This window comes from Barbus barbus (assembly GCF_936440315.1).
Source record: "Barbus barbus genome assembly, chromosome: 50".
Lineage (NCBI taxonomy): Eukaryota > Metazoa > Chordata > Actinopteri > Cypriniformes > Cyprinidae > Barbus > Barbus barbus.
Window position 1 is genome coordinate 8,386,963 of NC_136728.1, and position 22,517 is coordinate 8,409,479.

At 35.7% G+C, this 22,517-nt stretch overlaps 1 protein-coding gene across 5 annotated transcripts; it reads left to right on the forward strand.

Moving 5' to 3' along the window:
• Positions 1-2,615: 2,615 nt before the first annotated feature.
• LOC306868039 (little elongation complex subunit 2-like) lies at positions 2,616-22,332 on the forward strand. 5 transcript variants are annotated; one of them, XM_079414024.1, is made up of 16 exons: positions 2,616-2,747; positions 2,834-2,935; positions 4,141-4,426; positions 4,538-4,657; positions 4,819-4,953; positions 5,044-5,160; positions 7,543-7,699; positions 7,796-7,980; positions 8,832-9,182; positions 9,333-9,696; positions 10,990-11,156; positions 11,657-11,786; positions 16,886-16,970; positions 17,179-17,229; positions 17,544-17,784; positions 20,821-22,332. In XM_079414024.1, the coding sequence occupies exons 1-16, from the start codon at positions 2,734-2,736 to the stop codon at positions 21,019-21,021; spliced, it is 2,706 nt and encodes a 901-aa protein (XP_079270150.1). In that variant the 5' UTR covers positions 2,616-2,733; the 3' UTR covers positions 21,022-22,332. The 5 variants fall into 5 exon arrangements, with proteins under 5 accessions (XP_079270150.1, XP_079270148.1, XP_079270151.1 ...); XM_079414026.1 differs by having other exon boundaries at positions 2,637-2,747; positions 2,873-2,935; XM_079414022.1 differs by having other exon boundaries at positions 8,832-9,696.
• Positions 22,333-22,517: the final 185 nt, after the last annotated feature.

Here is a 22,517-nt window from a genome sequence, read left to right on the forward strand (position 1 = left end):
TGTGTGGCGCCGGCAGGGCAAGGAGCTTGGGAGGCTCTGGAATGGCCTCCAGGCCTTGAAGGGTGGAAGAAGCCTTCCTCCTCCTCCGTTTAAGAGAGCGGGGTGCTCTGTCAGCTGGAGGATTTCCCTGACAAGCCAGAAAATCAACAAACTCTCCTAACATCAGGTGGCCCAGCCCCCTCATCCTCCACCAGTCGAGGGGCTCATCAAGGGCACTATTGAAGTGGTCCTTGAGGGCCGCATCATTGAACCCCAACCCCTCTGCTGCGTTGCTGAACTCTAGAGCAAACCTCCTAACGTCAGTGCCCTGCTGACGGAGGAAGCTGAGGGCCTTAAACTGGAGAATGCACTGGTAGAGGGGGCTGGACAGAGTGGAGGCTGGTGGATGGCGCAAGCCCCTCCTCCGCTGAGTCCTCATCTTTGGCGAGTTCGTTCTGTCAGGTGTGGGTGAAGGGATGGAGAGCGAGGACTCAAATGCAGGGAAAAAGGGCTTTTATTAGTAATAAATACAAACAAAAATAAACAAAAACTACCCGGTAGGGGAAAACAGAAGGGCAAGGCAGGGCACACACAACATTCAACAACAAACTCGCACTGGACTACTACTACTTCTTCCTTGATGTTTAATGGAGGTTGGCATCCAACTTCAATGGTGCATTACTGCCACCTACTGTACTGGAGTGTGAACCGGAGCTAGACAGAGATAAATTATATGTAGAAGGGAGACTTTCCATTTCTCTTCTCCCCCTCCCCTTATAATAACTTCCAAAACCTATTTACTATACCAGTGTCCTTCAGAAAGCAAAATAAATGTGTACTAACATTATTAGATTTTTTCCCCAGAAGTTCCTTAAGTGAATTCCCTTGTGCCCCCAAATTCCTTATGCTTTCTTTCATCTTTATCCTTTCTCTCTCATACTTTTGTCATTCAAGTACCACATGTTCAACAGATTCAATACTGTCACAAAATCCACATCTTCCTGATATATGCTAAGATAGGTAAGTACTTATTTAACCCAAAATGGCCAATTCTTAACCTAGTGAAAATGATTTCTTCCCTTCAATTCCTTCTAGTCATCTTCCCTGTCCCAACCTGTTGAATACTGTATAAATGTCTTCCTTTTTCCTCTCTATCCCAGCCACGTTTTCATCATTTCAATCCAGATTTTTGCTTTAGCTTCTGCTATACTTATTGAGATTGATAAATCAACATCTTCTCTTTTACTGGCTTGTTTTGCCAAACCATCTACCATTTCATTTCCTTTAACCCCTATATGTGCTGGCACCCATGTAAATTTTACCTTCACCCCCAACTGAGAAATCCTTGTGTAACATTCTAGTACTTCATACACTATGTCTTGCCTTGATTGTGACTTAAATGATTGCAAACTCTTTAGGACTGCACAAGAGTCTGAGCAAATTACAACTTTATCTGGTCTTGTTTCTTCTATCCACTGTAGAGCCAAACAGATACCCATAAACTCCACCGTACTTGCACTGGACTGCAATCACAAGGAGATTAAACAGGGAGCAAATGAGGAGGGTAGAAACACAGGTGGGGCAAATGAACCAATAATCAGGTAACAAGTGAGGTGGGGTCAAGACAATAGACATGAGAGCACATGGCACATAGAACCAAACAAGAAAAGCCATGTGCTCACACAAAACAAAACTCGAGGCCACGCGCTCCCACAGCAAGACCAAACCTGGGTGAGTGTCCGAACCTCGACACAAAACCAGAACTGAGCCTGAACAAGACAAGAGTGCCGGGATCCGAACACCACGCCCTAACATGAAACGGAGCACGCAGACGAGAGAGCACACAGTTCAAGCACACTTGAAGCCGCGCGCTCACCAGAAAACAAGAAAAGAGGGGAGGCTCTGTCACAAAACCAGGAATAAACTAGACCGAAGTGACAGAACCCTGACAGACGGTGTTGACAAAAAGTGAAGACACAACTTTGAAACCTTATGAAACATGCATGTGCCACTTAAAAACAACCTTGTTTTGAAATGAGATATTAAGTGTTACTTTTGATAAAACAAGGTCTCAAAAACAACAACAACAAAACACTTTTGTCCATGTTACAGCATATGAATGATTGAACCCTTCTCTGTGGACACAGTTTTAGATGTAGTGAGAAGAGAATAAGTGTCATAGATTTCACATAATAAAGATGACATTAAATTAAACTAATTGAAGGGGATAATTGTGTTAAATACATTTTTTTTTTTTTAAACCTGATAGCAGTTACAATTGCTGGACATGTTTTGTCCCATGTCTCAAGAGTGACTGAAAGGTAAAGGACTGAGTGTCAGTTTAAAAGTCAATCGCCTGGCCATAAACACATTTGATTGATAGATAAAGTAAAATAGATAATAAATAAAATGTATCCACGTTTCATTATACTGCTATACTGATGCAACATTTTGTAAACCCAGCTATTTAGTGATTTTTTCAGCATCCTGACTAAACCCTATACCACTCGAAGTAATTTTTTGTTATTTACTGTCGCAAATGTATTGAACCCATAACCACATAGCCTGATATTCAATATAATATAATATACAAATTCAAACGTTTGATCGGAAGCGGAACCTTTGTGCCATGTTTTGGTTCTCCCCGGAAGACTCATGGCGCCGCAGTGTTTTGACGAGGGACTGTCAACATGCGAGAGTCTGTAGATGATTTAACGATGTGAAGTTGTGAACTACATCTAAAAACCTGCTGAAATGGAGTTAAAATGGTAGGTGACAATATGAGTCATTTTATTGATAATTATGATAAAGACGGTGTCAGAAAAGAGATGCCTTGTGTTTGTTCTCGGCTCAGGAATGATGCTCCTGTCTCTGCTCCGCTTGTGTTCTCCAGAGATGTGTTTGACAAGTTCACTCTCGCGCCCAACGTCAAGGAACTGTTTGCTCTTTTACACAGGTAACGTTAACTTTAGGTGACTCTAGTCAAATCCTGTTCACCTGTACTATAGTTCTTCATAACTGTTGTTAAACTGACCATATAACCACATGCTCTTCATAAGCATCGTTAGAACGTGTAATTATGGTTTACAACTATCAATGCTACAATATGGGAAAATAGTAGCCTAATTACTTGAATGTACAACATTTCTATCAAATTGCAATAGTTACTATAGTAAAATCATGGGAATTACTGTAAGGGATACTCTATAGATGTAGGGAAAAAAGCACATTTATATTTAAATATAATATGATCACTTTTTTTCATATATTTTAATAAGTACCGGTCAGAATAAGTATGTTGCTTCATTTTTACATAAATATTTTAGACACCAAATATTTTAACATTTTTATTTACAGAAAAGTTATTTGAAACATTAAAATAGACAGTTTGCATGCACAAAATGTGTTTTTCATGTATATAAAATCACTTTTGTAAATGTAATTTAATGCGGACAACAAAATGGAACGGCTATATATAATATTAATTATTAATAATAATATTTAATAGCCTTTTTTTTTTTTGAGGGTGTATTTTGTGATACTGATCAATATGCTCCTCTAAATTATGCATCATTTAGTTCTATAGGCTATATAATAATGAATAAAAAAAATTAAAAATACATATTTTAATACTATTTACCACGGAGCCCTGAACATGACATGTGGACAAAAATGTATTTATCATGGCTGCGAATTAAGCATTCGTTCTCTCATTTTATTATTTTGCTCTCTTGTTTTAGATAAATCATGGCCACGAGTTAATAATTTGTTCCCACGACTTATTATTTCCCTCGTTTTATTAAATCGTAGCCATGTTGTACAAAGTCGTACCCTCATTTTAATGAAATCAAAATGAGGGAATGACTAAATCGAGGTTACACTTTTTTTTATTATTATTATTATTTATTTATTTGCCTAGATTACTATTATTATTTCTACTGTTACTAAAAAATTGTTAATGCAGTGTTAACAATAGACTTAATGAGTACTTTCCTTTTTGAATCATATCCACAATTTATTTTTCATGTTCACATAGACAGTGTTACAAAAGTCCCATTTCCTATCCCAGTGAAGTAAAAAAAAAAAAATCATAACAGAAGACTACAAGAGGGTTAAGGCCATGATATGCTATTGAGATGCATTATTTTTCATTCTTCAAAGCTCTAATAGAAAATCAGAGGAGACCGGTGAGAAAAAGCCAGATGGATCCTCAGCAGAAGCAAAGACTGCGAAGTGTGATGAAGGTTCAGATGTCAGTAACATCCTTGCATCAGATGAACCCTCGTCTGAATGCAAACCAACCAAAGCCAAACCTGTGAAGAGAACTGAGATTCCAGCGTTCCCTGAGCCTCTAGTGCCCTACCCTTGCTTCTCCACCCTCAGTATAAAGAATCGAAAGATGTATCTCAACATGCTCGTCCGCAAGAATTACTTAAAAGCTTCAAAGGTAGACCATCTCTTGTCCTGATCGCCTTCCTTTAATAGTGAGGCAGTTTTGATTGAGCTGCATGAATGCAAGGCTGTTTTCATGCGGTTCATGTTGTCTCTCATTTCAAAGTGTTTGATGGAGCAGGTGAAGAACGAGGTGTCGGAGTTTATGAAATACCTGCAAGATGTTTCTAGAGCATGTGCTGATGGGTACAACTATATGCCTCCAGGCAGCAGCCGCTACACCGAGGTATTATTGATTTATTTTACTATTCAAATCTTTACACAAAGTCATTGTTGTTTAATTAAATTGTAATATTAAATTAATATTTATATAACAATGTTAATTTGTATAATAAAATAAATTTGTATGTTATTGATTTAATAGACTTAGTGTGTTTTCCCCAACAGGAATATTTGGCAGCCTGTCTGGAACATGTGAAGAGTTACCCACAGGTTTACAGCATTCAAGAGATCACTAGTCTGACCAGTGTCAAGCTTGTGGGTGAGCTCTCTCTCAACTTTGAGAAACAGCTTCTTGCTATGGTACTTAGTTTTCTTTATTTTGTTTTATGATCTTATATGTGTGATATACTGTTGTTTGTTATATCTATCTCTACTGTATTTTCTCCTCAGGGTAAAATAGACATGCTAGACAAAAAAGTCATAGCAGAAAACACCCAACTTGCTGTAGACTATGAGACCGTGTCAAATGTGGCTCCTCCAGCTAAAAAAGCAACTTCAGTTCACGCTGTAAGTAGCCTGTTTGTGATGGTGTGATATATATATATATATTAGGGATGTCAGTCAATTAAAACTTTTAATCTAGTTAATTACAGGGTGCTGTGATTAATTAATCTAATAATTGTGGCTGTGAAAATACCCCCAAACGATAATTTAAAGCTATTATTGTGTTCAATGTTTAGGCTACAATGGCCTAACATAAAGTATGGAACATAAAAGAGCATAATTCGAGAAACATGCCATGAAAGTCAAAACAGCTTAGTTACCAACTGTAGGCTATTCAAAATACCTTCTTTTATGTTTTGCAAAAGAAAGTAAGTCATTGAGGTTTTTTTTTTAAATAAATGAAATGAAACTTAAAATGAAAATTCTGTCATTATCAATATTTGCTTCATGTTTTCCAGTGCAAATGTCTAAAGGGATAGTTTACTTAAAGGGGTAGTTCACCCAAAAATGAATATTCTGTCATTAATTACTCGCCCTCATGTCGTTCCAAACCTGTAAGACCTTCGTTCATCTCCGGAGCACAAATTAAGATATTTTTGATGAATTCTGAGAGCTATCTGATCCTCCGTAGACAGCAACGCAACTGTGATGTTCCCAGGTCCAGAAACGTAGTAAACACATCGGTAAAACTGTCCATGTGACATTAGTGGCTCAACTTCAGTTTTGCGATGCTACGAGAATTTATTTTTATTTATTTTTTTGCGCAAAGAAAACAAAAATAACTATTTACTCAACCATTCTTCTCCTACGTTACGTCTTCCTATATTATATTATTATATTTTTTTGTGTGTGTGTGTATGTTTGTATTTATTTATTTATTTCCTTGTCATTGGTTTCATGACAAGGACAAGGACAATTACACACATTTCGTACTCCAATTCCTTTTTTGGATTTTTATTTAAATCCTGTTCAAATTTTTCATTTAGTTAATTTCAGTACAAATACTACCATGAATAAATAGTATAAATACTATTAAATACCTATAAATAATGTTATAATAATAATAATAATATTATTATTATACAATTGTTGTATAATAAATAGTGAGGGTAATAAACTGTTGTCATGAAAATAATTTTATAATAATAAAATACAAATATAATATTAATATTTTTATAACAAAAAATATTAATGATGCTAAATAGGCATGCACTTTGAATTTTTTAAAAAAAACTTCCTCCGGTTTTTTCTCTCCAATACAAATATCTAAACATCCTTAAATGAAGATACATTTACTTAAGATGCAAGCTGAAGATGTGAAGTTATTTTCTGGGAAATTCAACAAAATTAAGTGAGCTTATGCTTAAAACAAGAAAAAAAGTAATTTTGTTTCTTAAAGGGTTAATTTCATGAAAGCAAACAATAATGTCATAATTTATTCAGCAGTTCTTCTCCCCGAGTTACCGTCTTCCACCATTTTTGAGAGTACCCCAGAACTTAAGCAATGTAATGAGCGTTGTTTACGTTCAATAGAAAGCGTGCGCATGCTCATTACATACTCATTACATTGATTATGTTCTAGGGTACTCCCCAAAATGGTGGAAGACGGTAACTCGGGGAGAAGAACTGCTGAATAAATTATTGTTTTCTTTGTGCACAAAATGTATTCTTCATAAAATTACAGTTGAACCCCTGATGTCACATGGACTATTTTCCCGATGTCCTTACTATGTTTCTGTGTGTTGATCGTGGTAATATCCTTGCTGTCTATGGGAGGGTCTGAGAGCTCTCAGATTCCGTCAAAAATATCTTAATTTGTGTTCCGAAGATGAACGAAGGTCTTACAGGTTTGGAACGACATGAGAGTGAGTAATTAATGACAGAATTTTCATTTTTGGGTGAACTACCCCTTTAAGTAAACTATCCCTTTAGACATTTGCACTGGAAAACATGAAGCAAATATTGATAATGATCTTTTTTTACTCGTTAAGTTCTATTCACGTTGACATTTACATTTAGAGACCATAATAATGTGTTCCATTCAATTTATTCCTTAAATTTTCTTTACTTGGTCTTAATTTTTTTTAAATGTCTTAAATTTACCTTCATAAAACCTGCAAAAACCCAGAAAATATTATTTTATTACTTTTTTTTATTTTATATTATTTTAAACGTTTCGATGTGTAGGTGAAAAGGACCCAGATATGTCCTTTTTGTGAGATTCAACCATGTAAATACTATCTTTTAGTGTAGGTCTCCATCTTGCAAAATGTAGCCTTAACCACTAGAGGGCACTGTTGCATTTGGTTTGAATTACCACTCTTGATATATTTGATTCTGATACATATTGAATGATATCCCAATACCTCATGAATTCATTTTGATGGACCTGTGAAAATCAAATATAGTACTTGCGTTAATCCTGATGTCTTTTTATATCTGCAGGCCATCAGCAATGACAGTAATGCAGAAAAACTTAGCGCTACTTATGAGCCACAAGTGTGTTTATCTAAAGAGGCCTTCCTTCAGATCCTGAATAACACCTCTGAGTTCACAGAAGCGTGGGAGCTCCCTGTTTGGGTCAAAATGAATCCCATGAACGGTGAAGAGTCACTTCATGTTTTAATGCTTCATTGTAGACCGTAAGATTGTAATCCTGTCAGTAGTCTCACATGATGAATGTTGTGGTTGTTCTCAGGCAGCAGTCAGAGTAAGACAGCATACATCGATCCTCCTCTGCTGAAGACGGAGCTGAGCTGGAGAGAGAGGAGTCTGCTGTTTCATCAAGAGAGCGTGAAGCTGGCATTCAAGAAGACCGTATCACGTCCTGTGTTTTTCCTCACGTCAGAAGAGCTCCCTGTAGAAATGCAGCCTCCTCCTGAGGTAAGATCTTTATCACTGTAAGACGAAAGACCAGACGGGGAAATATATTGCAGATGAAGTATTGTTAATTAATTATAGTAATTAATGTATTGGCTCTTTTTTTAAACAATGTAAAATCAAAAACAGAAATTTTCTCAGCCAAAATTGTTTAGTAACTACAGTTAAAATATGTAATATATTTAATAATTAATATAGCAATAATAATTATATTTTTTATATTATTAAAATATTGCAAATTGTCATTATATATTTACATTTATAGTGTAATTAGAATAATTTATTATGATATTTATTCATATATGTTTATTAATGTATTATTAAGCAAACACTCGTGGTCAAAATGTTGGAATAAATATTGTTTTTGATTTGTTTTATGATTTCTGAAGCATCATGTGACACTGAAGACTGGAGTAATGCCTGCTGAAAAATCTAATTTGAATCACAGGAATAAATTACATTTTAAAATACAAGACTTCTTTTAAACTGTAATAAAATTTTACAATATTACTATTTTTATTATTCATCAAGTAAATGCAGGCTTGGTGAGCATAAGAGACTTTTTCAAAAATGTTTAAAAACCCTTAATTATTCCAATCGTTTGACCTGGAATCAATGAATGAATGAATGAATGAATGTTTGTGTGAAAAAAAAGTATTACGTGTGTTTATATTATATTGTACTATTATACAACTGTTTTATATTATATATCTGTATATTATATTATTATTATTATTCAGGAAAGTGTCTGCTAAATAAATAAATATAAAGTAAATCCAAAAAACTGAGTTATATGAGAAATATTTAAAATAGAAAAATTGTAAATGTTGTTTATTTTTCTTTACTGTGCCCAGGACAAGATCTCCAGGAGTTTGGCACCATTTGATGATGCTGGTATGGATTTCGGGACTGATCTAACAGACCTGGAGTCCTTTGGAGAGTCCTACAAGCCCAGTAAGAAAGTGAAGGAACAGAATGTACCAAAAACAGCTTCTACAAATCCAACCGCAACTCCATCTCAACATTTCCCGAGCCTCAAGAAACCGACAGACTCTGTAGGTACAACAACACTCACCTCAGCATCTCAAGACGCTCCCACAGAACCCCTTGAGTTGACTGTGGCCAAGGTCCAAGGAGAAACCGTCACTTTGGCTGATGAGGGAGACGGTACACTGAATAAAACTGCCGTTTCAGAGAAGGAAAGTGTGAGTGAAGATGCAAAAGAGAAGATAGAAATGTCTTCTGCTCAGTGTCCTCCCACCAAGCGGTCCAGACATATAATGGAAGACAAGACGGACAAGGATTTAGATTCTGATGAAGAACGACTAGTCATAGATGCCATTTTCTCCCCACAGACACCTCAAACCCAGGTGACAGCAGCACAGGTGCCCTCCCCACAAACACCCGACCCAGCCACGCCAGGCCCTGCAAACCCTCCGGGCAAAGGAACAAAGAAGGGCATCAAAAGACCCCGAATATCTGGTGAGTGCGATCAGCTCGGACGGATTTTGAAGATGCAGGACGCCATGCTGAAATCCACCCCCAGCAAGAGCCAGGAGCCTGTGAAAGCTCATGTCCCAGAAGACAAACCTCCAGAAGCTAAAACCCACTCACTGGTCAAACAGTGTGTGACATCGTATCTGGAGTCCAGAGAGGGACAGGAAGAGGACACCACACTGCCTGCTGACGTTCCTGTGCTGGTAGCCACTCAAAGAAAACGTTAGTGCTCAAAACACCATCTCAGAGGCAAAAATCGTGCTCAAATTGTGTTTTTGTGAGGTTATTCAAACATCCTTTTAAATGTGGCCCATGATATCCATAAAACACTCTTCTAGAAATGACGAAATGAAGGCATAATGGTAATACACCTGATGTGCGTTTGTCAAAATTAACATACAATTCTTGAAATATATTTAAATAATTTTAGTTTACATAATTATTTAAATAAACAAAGTATGATTTTAAAATAACAAAGTATGATTTACATATGTCCAAATATTATTTAAATGTGCAGTATTTCAATTTATGCAATTTTATAATTTAAGTAAATACGTACATTTATTTTTTCAGAATTTGAACACAAATGTAACTTGACAAATTCAGTAACTGTAACAAGTCAGGTCATTCACTTTGTATGATCATATTTAACTATCATGATCATATTTAATTATCACTGAAGCACAAGAACAATCAAATATCACTGACATTATTGAGATGACTTTCTCCAAAAACTCCCAAAAAGGGATAAGTAATAATTTAGTGACTATTATTATTATGGTATTATTATTATTATTATTGCTGTAAGTCTTTTCCCCTTTAAATGACATGTTCTTTAATTAATATATATGATGAATCACAATAATAGTATTATTACAAATAATATATCATTATATATTTTATTTTTAAATGTTCTATTTTATCAATGTTTTTAATATTGGAGGTTTAACTGTGATTTAAATAATATTAATTATATATAAATATTAAATTAAATATTTAAATATAATATTTTGGCAATAAAGATATGTTTAGCATATATATATATATATATATATATATATATATATATATATATATATATATATATATATATATATATATATATATATATATATATATAAAATTTCAAGTGATTTATAATATATATTTTCATTTTAATATGTAATTATTTATAATATATATTTTCAAGTGCTTTATAATATATATTTTAATTTTAATATGTCATTTATAATATACATTTTCATTTTAATATGTAACAAATGTATATGCAAGATTAAATTATTATTATGTATTGAAATAATTTCAAATATTAGGTTCAGTGTGTCAAATCAACTTTTGATTTTTTCCGTTCACACTAGCATTCAAAAAACAGATCTGTGTCACATGTTAAGGGGACAAAATCAGATAATCCTAGCATTTAATAATATTACTATGATCTAAAGGGGCCATATTTTATATTTTAGCATTTTTAAGTCAAGGTTTCTTGCACAAAATATGTTTATGCATCTATCGCAGGTCTTCTGAAGGAGGATCTTCAGGTCAGTGCTGAGGATGAGATGGACTACGATCCTCCAGCAGAGGGCAGCGTTCTGTACAAACTCTACAGCCTGCTGGACGTTCTGCTCATGGTGCGCAGCAGTGTGGACATCGCTCACCCCAGACACGACAAAGACACCTTCAGGGTGAGCTGGACACATGCTAATACACAAACACTATGATCCTTTAGATGAAATGTTGTTTATTGTGGCCCTGATTTAAGTATAGTCTCGAATGAGAGATTTCAAACATGATTAAACTCATCACGTCTCGTGTAAACACTCACAATGCATCTTATTATCATTATAAGTTATCATTGTCAGTGATTTTTAGCAAGCCTTTATTGGATTAGAGTCAGTATGTCAATATGCCAAGCATTAATCTTTATATTTTAACTAGGGTTGAGTAATGTCCACCACACCCTTTCTTTAAACACTCTGCTTTCCTGTGCAAAGCTGTAGAGTTGACTTTTCAGTCTTATCAGTGTATCAACACACTCTTTCCAGTCAATGGTTCTCAACTGTAGGTCAAAACATTTTGCACTGAAAAAATCAGCACAGGATTTACTCTTCTACATGTGTTTATAGAGCACAGTGACTCAGAACTGCTGTTTGAGTGGGTAATGATCGAGTTTGTTCTCATCCAGGCCGTCCCGGTGCATGTTTTACCCAAGCTGGAGTATCAACTGTGTTACGGAGCTGAGAGTCTGACCCACACTGAGGCCTGTCAGCTGTGGGCCGAGAAACTTCTGCACTCCAGTACTGTGTCCTGCATAAGTAAGAGACCTGATGAAATGTGTTTTCTTTCTCTTTAGCTATCATGAGATGTTATGCATTTTTATAGTGAATCTGCTGTTATTCTGTCACGAATCTGTTTGGTTAAATCAGATTCACTTGATATGGAGAAGAAAATCTCTATAGTGTGAGAGCATTTAAAAAAAGATCATATTCACATGAAAAAAACCAATGGGCTTTTAATAACATCAGTTCAGTTCATAAATTCATAAATAACTGATTTAATAATTCATTTGCATTATTAGCAAGTCAAATTTTTGTAAAATGCTGATTAAAAAAAATTAAATAAACTGAAAATTTGAGTGTTTATAACATGTTTAACATTTTTAACATTCGTGCTGTAAAATGTTGTAGTAAAATAAATGTTAATGATTAATTTAGATTCAACTAATTTGATTTGATAATGCAAACAAATCATAGAATCAAAGCATTTTTGATTCTTGAAAGTTGTGTAAGAATATGTTGGTAAAAATTGATGAATCAATTCATAACTGAATCAGCGATTAATTTGCGATATCAAATGCTTTGTTCTTTTCAAACTGATAATTAAGATTTTTTTTATAATAAGATGATTTCAATTCATTTTTATAATATAATAATTTAATATCAGTAATGTTAAATATATATTGTTTTGTTTTTATAATGTTTGAAATTAAAAATGTATATATTTTTTAGTGTATAAATAATTTTCTTAAGTACAAATTTCAGTGTGTGAGTTCATAAAAGATTCAATGATTGCTTTGCATTATTGATTCAAATTAAAGCAATATTTGCGCTGTAAAATGTTACCATAAAAATATATGTAGGTGAAAATTTTGATGAATCAATTGATAACTAATTCAACTAATTTGATTATTTATGCAAATTCAGACAACCTGAACTACATGTTGTATCTGGAGTGTTAGTTTTGGTAACAAGGGGAATCAGCACAAAAGTGAACTTCCTGTAAACTCCCAGCATGCCTCTCTCATGATGCATGACTCACTGTTTTGAGTCAGGGTTACCATAGCTACTAACATTTCAACTTTGAAAGGGCTGCAGAAGAATGCAACCGCATGTGTGATATATCACTGTGGGTGTAGGGCTACTTGGGTTTCTCCTTTATGAGAGAAAGAGGGAAGGAGACTCCTTTTCTGCTGAACAGACTGCTAAAATTTTGAGAATTTGTAACCTGACATTTTCTATCCACTTTGAGGAAGTGGACAGCAGTCTGTGGCTGCAGGTGAAAATACCTCCAAATCACAGAAGAATACAGAAGAGCCTTGCTCTCGGTGTATCGTTTGCTTTAGAGATTCTTCTAGGCTTATTAAAGGAGTCTAGTCTTGTCTGGATCTAGTCCAGGATCCAGCCCTACTGATAACAGAATGGGCTGGACTCTTCACAGTCTGGACATATTTTTACAAGGTTCAAGAGAACTTTCTAACTGAGTATTTTACTGCAGCAGATTAGAGCAATAAGTCACAAAATAATTAGGGCCGGGACTTTAACGCGTTAATTTAGATTAATTAATTACACAAAAATAACGCGTTAAATTTTTTTAACGCATTTTAATCGCACTTATTTTTGCACCGCGGAACGTTTCTCACTGGATGAGTTTCGGCGGACCGATTATACTGGAGCACCTACTGGCGTTCAGACGAAAGACGCAAAGAACGGACTTGCGTTCTCGTGGAGACCGGTCTTGCCTATGAGGCGCCGGGCTTGACAAAAGTCAAGCGAACACGGGGAGAGTGCGCGAGAGAGAGCTTCCTTGGAAGAACGAACTCGGAAGGACGCGAGAACACAGAACGCACACTTATGAGAACTGAGATGTACTGCGTTCCTGCTTAACTGACCGCATAGTCTCAGCATAAGAAACGGCCAATGAACAATCAATATTACCAAATGTCATAACTTATTAAAACATTTCATACTATTATAGATATTACTTTCATATAATTGTATTGTTTTATTTTACAGCGTTATATGTTTTACTGTTAAGATGAATTTTAATATGCCAATAAAAATGCAGACTTTCTCCGGGTCTTATAACTTTATTAAAATTAACCAAAACAAAATGATAAATGTTTACTTTTTTTTTTTTTTTTTTACAGGGACAATGCAGTATAACATTGCTACAATTTCATGCAGCCGATGCTCTACATATAGGCTTCTAGCCGGAGGCTAATTTGCAGCCCCAGTCCCTGGTTGGGCTAAAAAAAACACAAATGAAATAAAATAAAATAAACAACTAAAACTATGTACCACCATCAATGTTCACATATCTGCTTTTGTTTGAACCACTTTTTCAGTTTTGTTTGAAAAATATTCAACTGTGTTTGCATTTTCAATTCAGCTGACAGGCTGTTCCATAACAACGTTGAACTGAAAATGTAGATTGTGCAAATTTAGTTTTTCTCTGTGGTATTATACAGTTCTGTGTAGTTGCACCTCTTGTAGCGATCCCCTTACTACTCTGTTTTGATATTAATTTGCATATAACTTTTGGCGCAAGATTATTTAAACATTTAAAAAACATTTTAATAAAAGATGAATTTATAAAATTTTTAAAGCTAAGCAAACTATATTTTTGTAAAATGCTACAGTGATGCCATCTGGTTGGTTTCTTATCCAAAACTTTTAGTGTTTGTTTATATAGGGATCTGACAGGTTTAATAGTCAGTTGAGAAACCTGACTCCAGACAGTCACACAGTAAGATAAATGTGATAAAATCATTGCATGCATGTATAACTTGGCTGCTTTCAAGGATATATATGGTCTAATCATGTAAAAACAATTCAGATTTGTTTTGATTGTTCTACATAGCTTCTTAACATGCATATCAAATTTCAACTTGAAGAGCCGTTAAGTATTTGTGAGAGCGACTTTAAAGCTTACAGGCTTCCGTACACCGGCCGCCCACAGCGTTTTCTGGGATTTCTAACGGCTCGATTCTCTCAAGTCTGCACTCGATGCATCCTCAGTTTCAAGAACATATCCGGGCACTTTCATGCATCCTCTGTACTTGCGTTCTTGAGAATTGGAACTGAACTTCGACGGTTAATGATGACGTAGAACGAGAACACAAGTACGCAAGATCGCTGAAGAACGCATATTGAGAAACAGCCAAAAGCAAACCACAGTGAACATGGACAAAGAAGCTGATGAGACCGCTTTGGTTGGCCCTGTGGATGGGAAATTTAAAAATCCATATAAAAAAACTTGCTTCTCACTGTTCTCAGGTCAAATATTTATATGCGATTAAAATGCGATTAATTTCGATTAATTAATTACAAAGCCTCTAATTAATTAGATTAATTTTTTTAATCGAGTCCCGGCCCTAAAAATAATAGAAGTACCACTTTATATAAGATTTTTTGATGTTGTTTTTGAAGGACGTCTATAATGCTCACCTCTGCTGCATTTAGTTTATTAAAATTATAGTAAAATAGTAAGGGAGACTTTTTGTCAGGCGCGAGACAAATAAGCATGAAAACGGTACTGTGTAGGTAGCATGTGCAATTGCACGCACAACTGCATGCTTCAATGCGCCGATGCGCACTGTAACCGGTATAATTTCATATCAAAGCGCAAAAGAAACCACAACCATGCAATGTCGTAGTTATGTCGTCAGTTAACCCTCTGGTGCTCCTTATCTGGGAGTCACACTTGTGATCTTCACGGTCAAATTTACTTTGACCAAATTCCCCCCCCCCAAATCAATTTAACATTTTTGTTTAATAATATTTTTTATTTTGTATTTTGAGAGAATTTCATGGTACTAATTCATATTTATGGTCAATATTTTCCACTGAAACTAATTGTTTTTAGACATAAATACTCGTTTTTATTAAATTGTGGGTTTGGATATATATTTAGACATTTTCAAAGACAACTTTTTGTAAAGGTTTAGATTTTTTTTTTTTTTTTTTTTGATTGAAATGTTGATTTAAAGCGTCAGTTTTTGAATTATTATTAATACAGTCAAACCTGAACATAGAGAAAGCATTTTGTTAACACAAAATATTAAAATTCTATAAAAAGTAACAAAAATGAACAGGAATGTTTTATCAGAGCTTAATCCTTCTGGCTCTGATCTGATTTCAATCTCTTATTTCAATTTTCTGAGTTGTTATGGCTATATGGTTAACCATACCAATTCATTTGAATGTGTATATTAGTGTATGTGAGTGTGTGTACGTGTCTGTGAGTGTGTGTATGTGTCTGCGAGTGTGTGAGTGAGTGGATGTGTCTGTTTTGCACTCTTGATGTTTCAGTGTAACCCCTTCCTTGCTGTCCACTTTTTTTACTGCATTGTAGTTGAATTATTGCTTTTATTTTATATATTTGCTCTGTTACAGTCACACCAGTTCATAGGTGTGTGTGTGTGTGTGTGTGAGTGGATGTGTTGGTTTTGCACTCTTGTTTTAGAGTTTCACCCCGTCATTGCTGTGTACTTTTTTCTGCATTGTGGCAGTTTTGTAGATTGTTGAATTTTTGTATTTTTGTCAATTTTCCATTCATTTCCTACGGTCGGCCATTTTTGACCGAAGACCACAAGTGTGACTATTGTTTTTAACGTCCACTTAGCCTGCTCGAATCAAGCCCTCAATTTTTTTGTGTTCACATTCCAAATGCCATAAGATTTAAAAAAATTCAAAACATTTTTCGGTCAAAAGTAACCGAAGAGCACGAGAGGGTTAAGTCATGAAGTTACCAAAAAGGCAATTAAAGCTGCCTTAAAACTGTGTAGGCTTCTTAAGTATTTGTTTGTGTTCTTTGGCCTAGAGCAGCGTTTCCCATACACAGATGAAGGGGTGTGGAGATCATTTTGTTCTGTCATGAACTCAGAATGACACCACCAGTGTGATATATTACGAGGCAGAGACCCAATAGACAGACACAACGTGTGAACGATTATTGCAACATTATTGTTTCTCACAGCCTGAGTTTGTGTTACAGGTCAATGCCTGTCCTTTTGCTCTGCATCACGTTCAAAGACTTGGAAAAAAAGAAAAGAAAAAAGAAAGTAGGCAATCTACCTAATGTAGTATGTACATTTAAAGGCTAGTTGTTCACAAACTGTTTGATATTTGTGTAGGTCGCATCAATGCACACACATCAGAAGTGGCGCAGATGCAGATGTTGCCCGATGACTGGATTCAGAACGTCACCTGTGACTTCAAGTGAGTGAATCTCTATATAAAGTCAATTTTTAATTGTTTAAATAAAACTTCAAAAATTCCAATTCCAAAACTAATTCTCACAGATTCTGTGAGAATTAGACATTTCATTTTAAAATGTATTTGTATTTTAAATATTAATTTATAGTAATTAATTAATATTCTATCTCTTGTGTCAAGTTTTAATGTGATATCAATATTTATTTTCCAGGCCAACTAGATGTTTAAACACCCTCTACCACTTACTGAAAAAAGTCTCATCGTGAGTTTCTTTCACTTTTTAGATCTATTTAAAATTGTTACTTTACCCTCACCGAGATTTGCATTTCCTATTGTGAATTCAGTCTTTCAATCTGTTTTAAACAGTGTGCAATTCTGCATATTAAGCTAGGACTTCCAAAAGCATTTTAACATTAAAAATGGCATTACGTAAGCTTTAGGTATTGAGCTCAGTATTTGTAAGGATGTGACCTTTTTGTTGTTTGTGTTTGAAAGCTTGCGTCATCAGCTACAAATTTCCTTTCAGCTGTCGCAGTGCTGTAATTTAATAAAGGTGTCTTTTAACACCTGCCCCAGATTACAGGAAGGACGATACCTGTTAGTCCACAAACCTCGTGAGGGTTTTGCGACCATCTTTAAAGCTAGTGATGAGACCAAGGCTGCTCGCGGGGTGTACCACCTGCAGCACGCACACTGCGGACCCCCAGCTGTGTCTCCAGGGATTCCCTGGGTTCACCTGGACCCCTCGTATGTCCTGCCATTTCACCAGAAACACAGCAGGCCGCCCTGCACCTTCCCCCCACGTCCACCCCATCAGGTATGACCATCTTTTCGCTTTGAAATGTAGCCCAAATGTGTGCATGTGTGCTCCAGACATGTTGAACCTTGCTGCTTATTTGGAAAAATTGGGTTCAAATTTAGCCTCCAATATACCTTTATACAGTATTTCTAGAGGTGGTGTGGTGTGGTAGTAGTGGTAAATTAAAGGTTGCTAGTTTTCATATGTGTGCTCCAGACAAGTTGAACTGTGGTTCTTATGTTGGAAATTTGACTGAATTTAGCCTGCAACTTTTATCAAGTATTTCCTTGTGATGTGGTGTAGTGGTTATAGGTCAGAGTTGGTAAATGGAAGATTGCTGGTTTGCATTTGTTTTCCAGACATGTTGAACATGTTGCTGTGCTTGTGTTGGAAATTTTAGTTTGAATTTAGCCTGCAACTAGGGCTGGGCGATATATAGCATGCGATATGCATGCGCATCTCGTCAGTAAAGCCGTTTCCTTGATTAGTGCTAAATCTCCATCCCCTGTTTTCAAATTGAGCGGCATTTAATACACAGAGCCGTAGTTCACTGATAAGCTAGGCAATAACGTGTTCATTATCAAAGGCGATTCATCTGCGATAATGAAAGCGATATTGCGTAGCTTGTCAGCGATCTATGGCACCATGCAGACCTGCCAACCTGTACGCATTTTGCGTAGCGGGCACGCATTTTGACCTCAAAGTACGCAGGTACGATTTGTCACTTTAAGCTACGCAAAAACCTGGTGACTCCTTTGTGCAGCACAAACCAATCAAACAACAGCAAAGAAAGAGCGCTTCGACCAATCAGAGCGCTGGGTTCATTCCCCATCTAGCAAGTGGGATGATTGACAAATGCGTAGACCTATCATTAAAAAGAGACTGCAAATAGACAGCAAAACAAAATCCCGCTCGGTCTCGTACCTTTTTTACTCCCGGCGTCTGATTTCTTAAAAGAGGACAGTACACACGGTACTTACAACTAAGGTAAACGGGTTGGGGTGGATGTGGAAAGTTAAAATATTGAGTTGAGTTGAGTTAACTTAAATTTTACTAGATAGTAAAAGTATCTTGAGTTTAAGAATTTTTAGATATTTTGACTAGAAACAAGACAAAAATACTAAGTAAGATAAGCCATTTTTTGCAGTGTGGTTCACGTGTGCTCCAGATGATTGAACCATGGTGCTCATGTGGGAAATTTGTGCTTCAATTTAACCTGCAACATACATTTTTATCTAGTATTTCCAAATGGTGTTGTGTGGTGTGTATAAATATAGTTCAAAGATGGGAAATGGAAGGTTGCTGGTTCGCATGTGTGCTCCAGATATGTTTAACTGTGGTACTTATGTGGGAAATTTGGGTTTGAATTCAGCCTGCAACTTACCTTTATAATGAGTTCCAGAGTGTGGTGTATTGGGTTATAATACTTGGTGACTGGTAGGTTGCTGGTTCAAGCAATGATTTGAGCCATTGAGCACTTAGAAGCATCTATTTTCAGAGATATGCACCATATACTCAAAGGTATTTGCATACACACACTCACAGCCAACATAAACAGTCAAGAGTGGACACTCTTCCATGATGTCTCAATAACATTCCTGCACAGAGTTACCACACCCGTTCTGTCTGTCATGCTATGAATCTGTTTGAGTAACAATGGATGGTGAAAGTTACTTATCTTTAGTAGTTTCTAACTTTTATTTCACTTCATTTCTAAGTTGTTTCTGAGTTATCACAGTGATGCTTGCCATAGCAAACTCTGTTCATACTTACAAGACAAAGTAAATTTAGATTGTGGATGTTCTCTTATTCACTGGTCTGAGGTTCTTGCGACAAGGGATGGGCGATATATCTTCCGATCTTCAATTCCAGCTCTATATTTAAATGTAACGAAGTTCACATCAACTAAATCAAAAGATAAGCGCTGTATTTTATTAATTATCAGCTCATTTCAAGATCAAAGACCGCAATAGGAGAGCACGTGGCATCAGCACTGGAAAGATAAGTTTGTCTTATACTTTTAATGAAGAGTATTGTGTTGATCGTCTGCTTCTTACTTTGTTTCATTCGTGGCAGTTTGCGTGTCTGCTTGCTGAAGAGATACTCAGCTACTCGTCCGCGGCGATGCGTGTTGCATTAGCGCAGTCATCTGACTATAATGTCATATAACACGGTCTCACACGTTTATTTTTATTTTTTACATTTTGGGACAAGTAAAATTTACATATGTGGTTTCAACAACCAGATGCGTTTACACATGTCCAGTTTCGTTTGGAATCACCCAGATCACCTCCTGAAGTGTTTTGAGCGATCAGATTTATATTACAAAACGCATGAAGTGACCAGGTGTAAACAGCCCCTATATATTTTTTCATGTTATTTTTCATTAATATGAAGTTGTCTAATAGATTGTGTTTAACACAGAGAAGAGTGACACAGAAGTATAGAAATTCTACATTGATTTGATCGGATCGGAATTGGCCGATACTCAGAATTTTCTGGATCGGATCGGATCTGAAAAAATGGTATCGTTGCATCCCTATTTTGTGGTCCAGGGTCACATATTACGTGTGTGTACTCAGTAATGCTCACAACACCCTATTTTGGGTAAAAACAGGAAAGATAGTACTTTTCTCTAAAGAAACTACTTGCGACTGCATGGGAGATGTGTCGGGACAGGTCGTAAAGAGATCACACCCATTCTAAGTAACTGAACTAAATGAAGCACTGCCTGAGGAAACATGACACTTAAAATTTCATTGAAGCAAGACGTACTCCAGAACGTCTGGGAGGTGTGTCGATTGTGTAACCCATTGAGCTCCATGCTCATATTGTCGTGTAGAGACATGCCTACTATATATGCATGTCCTAAGTCATGCTGGGACATTGGAAGTGGATTTACAACTCGAGATCTCTGTAATTCTCCGGTTCATGGACATCTACTATTGGGATTTGAACCAACAACCTTAAGTCTACTTAGATACTTCGATACTGCTATGCAAATGGTGTTACACCACGATTTATGAAGCATACTTTCTACTTCCTCTCATACAGGCAAAAAGTGGAACAGGACCTAAGCAACTCCAGGGAAAAAGTGCAGTGAGACCGCCACAAGCAGCCAATCAGAATCCGTCAACAAAGAAGCGTAAAAAAGGCAAAAATAAGAGAGCGTGGAGAGACAACATGAAAGTTAAGATGATGAAAGACCAGCAAAAAACCCAAACCAGTGAAAGTGGAAAAGATGGAAATCCTTGATTTTGGAAAAATCCATTTTTTTGGTGTAATTCCTGTGTTCATTGTTTCAAAGCACTTACTACCCCTGATATTATGTACAACGACTTAAAACATATTTTGTATAACTTGTTGTGTAGAACTACTTTTTTGTACATTTTGCAACATTCCTTACCGTTAAGAAGCAAGCTTACATTTTTTGAGCAGGAAATAAAAAAAATAAATAGTTTAATATGAAATCTGTTATAATTATTGTGTTAGTGACACACATTCACATTGGACATCCCAGTGTGTTTTCTCACAAAATGATCAGTTTTATGAGAGAAAGATGTGGGGTGTCGGAATATTTAGAGATCCACCTTATGTTCTAATTAGGTTACTATCAATACTGTGTATAATGCAAGATTAGAATTAGTCAGTCCCTATAGAAGCCAATGTTAAGAACAGCCAAAGAACAACTTATTCCAGTGGATTTTCAACGTGCCTTTGTATGCTTTTCAAGTAAAAAATGTTGCGCAACTGAAGAGGAGGAACGTGCCAGGGTTTTTAGTTGAAGACGGTTAAGAATGTTATGCAGAAGCTGCCACAGCACTTTTAAACATTTATTAACATAGTGAAGGTAATAATGACATTAAAGGCAGTAAACTTAGTTAGATGCTAATGTTTACAAGTGTTTAAAATTAAGTTTTAAATGTTTAGAGATAACCTTTAAAGATTTGATAACTGGAACCGATAAGCACGACTTTGGTTTTAGCACTATTAAAGCAGATGAAGGTATTAAGCTATCAAGGAAGTTATAAAGTGATTTTACGGTGTAATAAGAAACCGCTCTCACCTTGCTGGCAGGTGTGTTTAAAATAATCATATCATATGCACAGTTGTTTAGCGGAGCATGAATCATAAATTCACGTGCTCTTGCCTAGAGTGTCATATTATGAACTGAAGCAAAACCACCAGAGAACGGCCTCTGCTCAGGTCGTGGCCTGCATTGACCCGTCATTCAGCCTTTGGCTTAAAAAGGGTGTTTTAGTATTTGTTTCTTTTTTTTTATATAATAATAATGCGTTTTAAATAATCATGTTGGTTAGTTATTGTGTTCAGTTGTGCAGTTGAGGTGGGAAACTGTTAAGGTTAGGGCCAGGTTTGGTGGTCTGGTTAGGTTTAAGGGTGGTTTAAAGGTATAGGTGTAGGGCAAATTGTGTGCGTTGTATCAAATATTAATTTAAATGAATGTAGTAGTTAAAGACACTTAATATAAGGTGGGTCCATTTTTTTTATTAATAATTATACCCCTCTGATTTTCATTGAATGGACAATAAAACACTAAGACATTTTAAAAAATATGCCTTTTTTTCACCCAGTGCTATTTTAGTATTATTTATATACCATTACAGAATTTATTCATATTTTGAATTTGCATTTATTTTTACATTTTTAGTTGAAGTTTGTTTTTTTACTAGGTTCATGTTTTAATATTTCTATTTAGCCAATATATTTTTATTTCAGTTATAGGTTAATCA

Bases quoted from the DNA above. Each gene is read 5' to 3' on its own strand.
- LOC306868039 (XM_079414022.1), top strand. The intron at 2,936-4,140 runs GTAACGTTAACT...CATTCTTCAAAG, and splicing joins CTGTTTGCTCTTTTACACAG to CTCTAATAGAAAATCAGAGG. The intron at 4,954-5,043 runs GTACTTAGTTTT...TTTTCTCCTCAG, and splicing joins AGAAACAGCTTCTTGCTATG to GGTAAAATAGACATGCTAGA.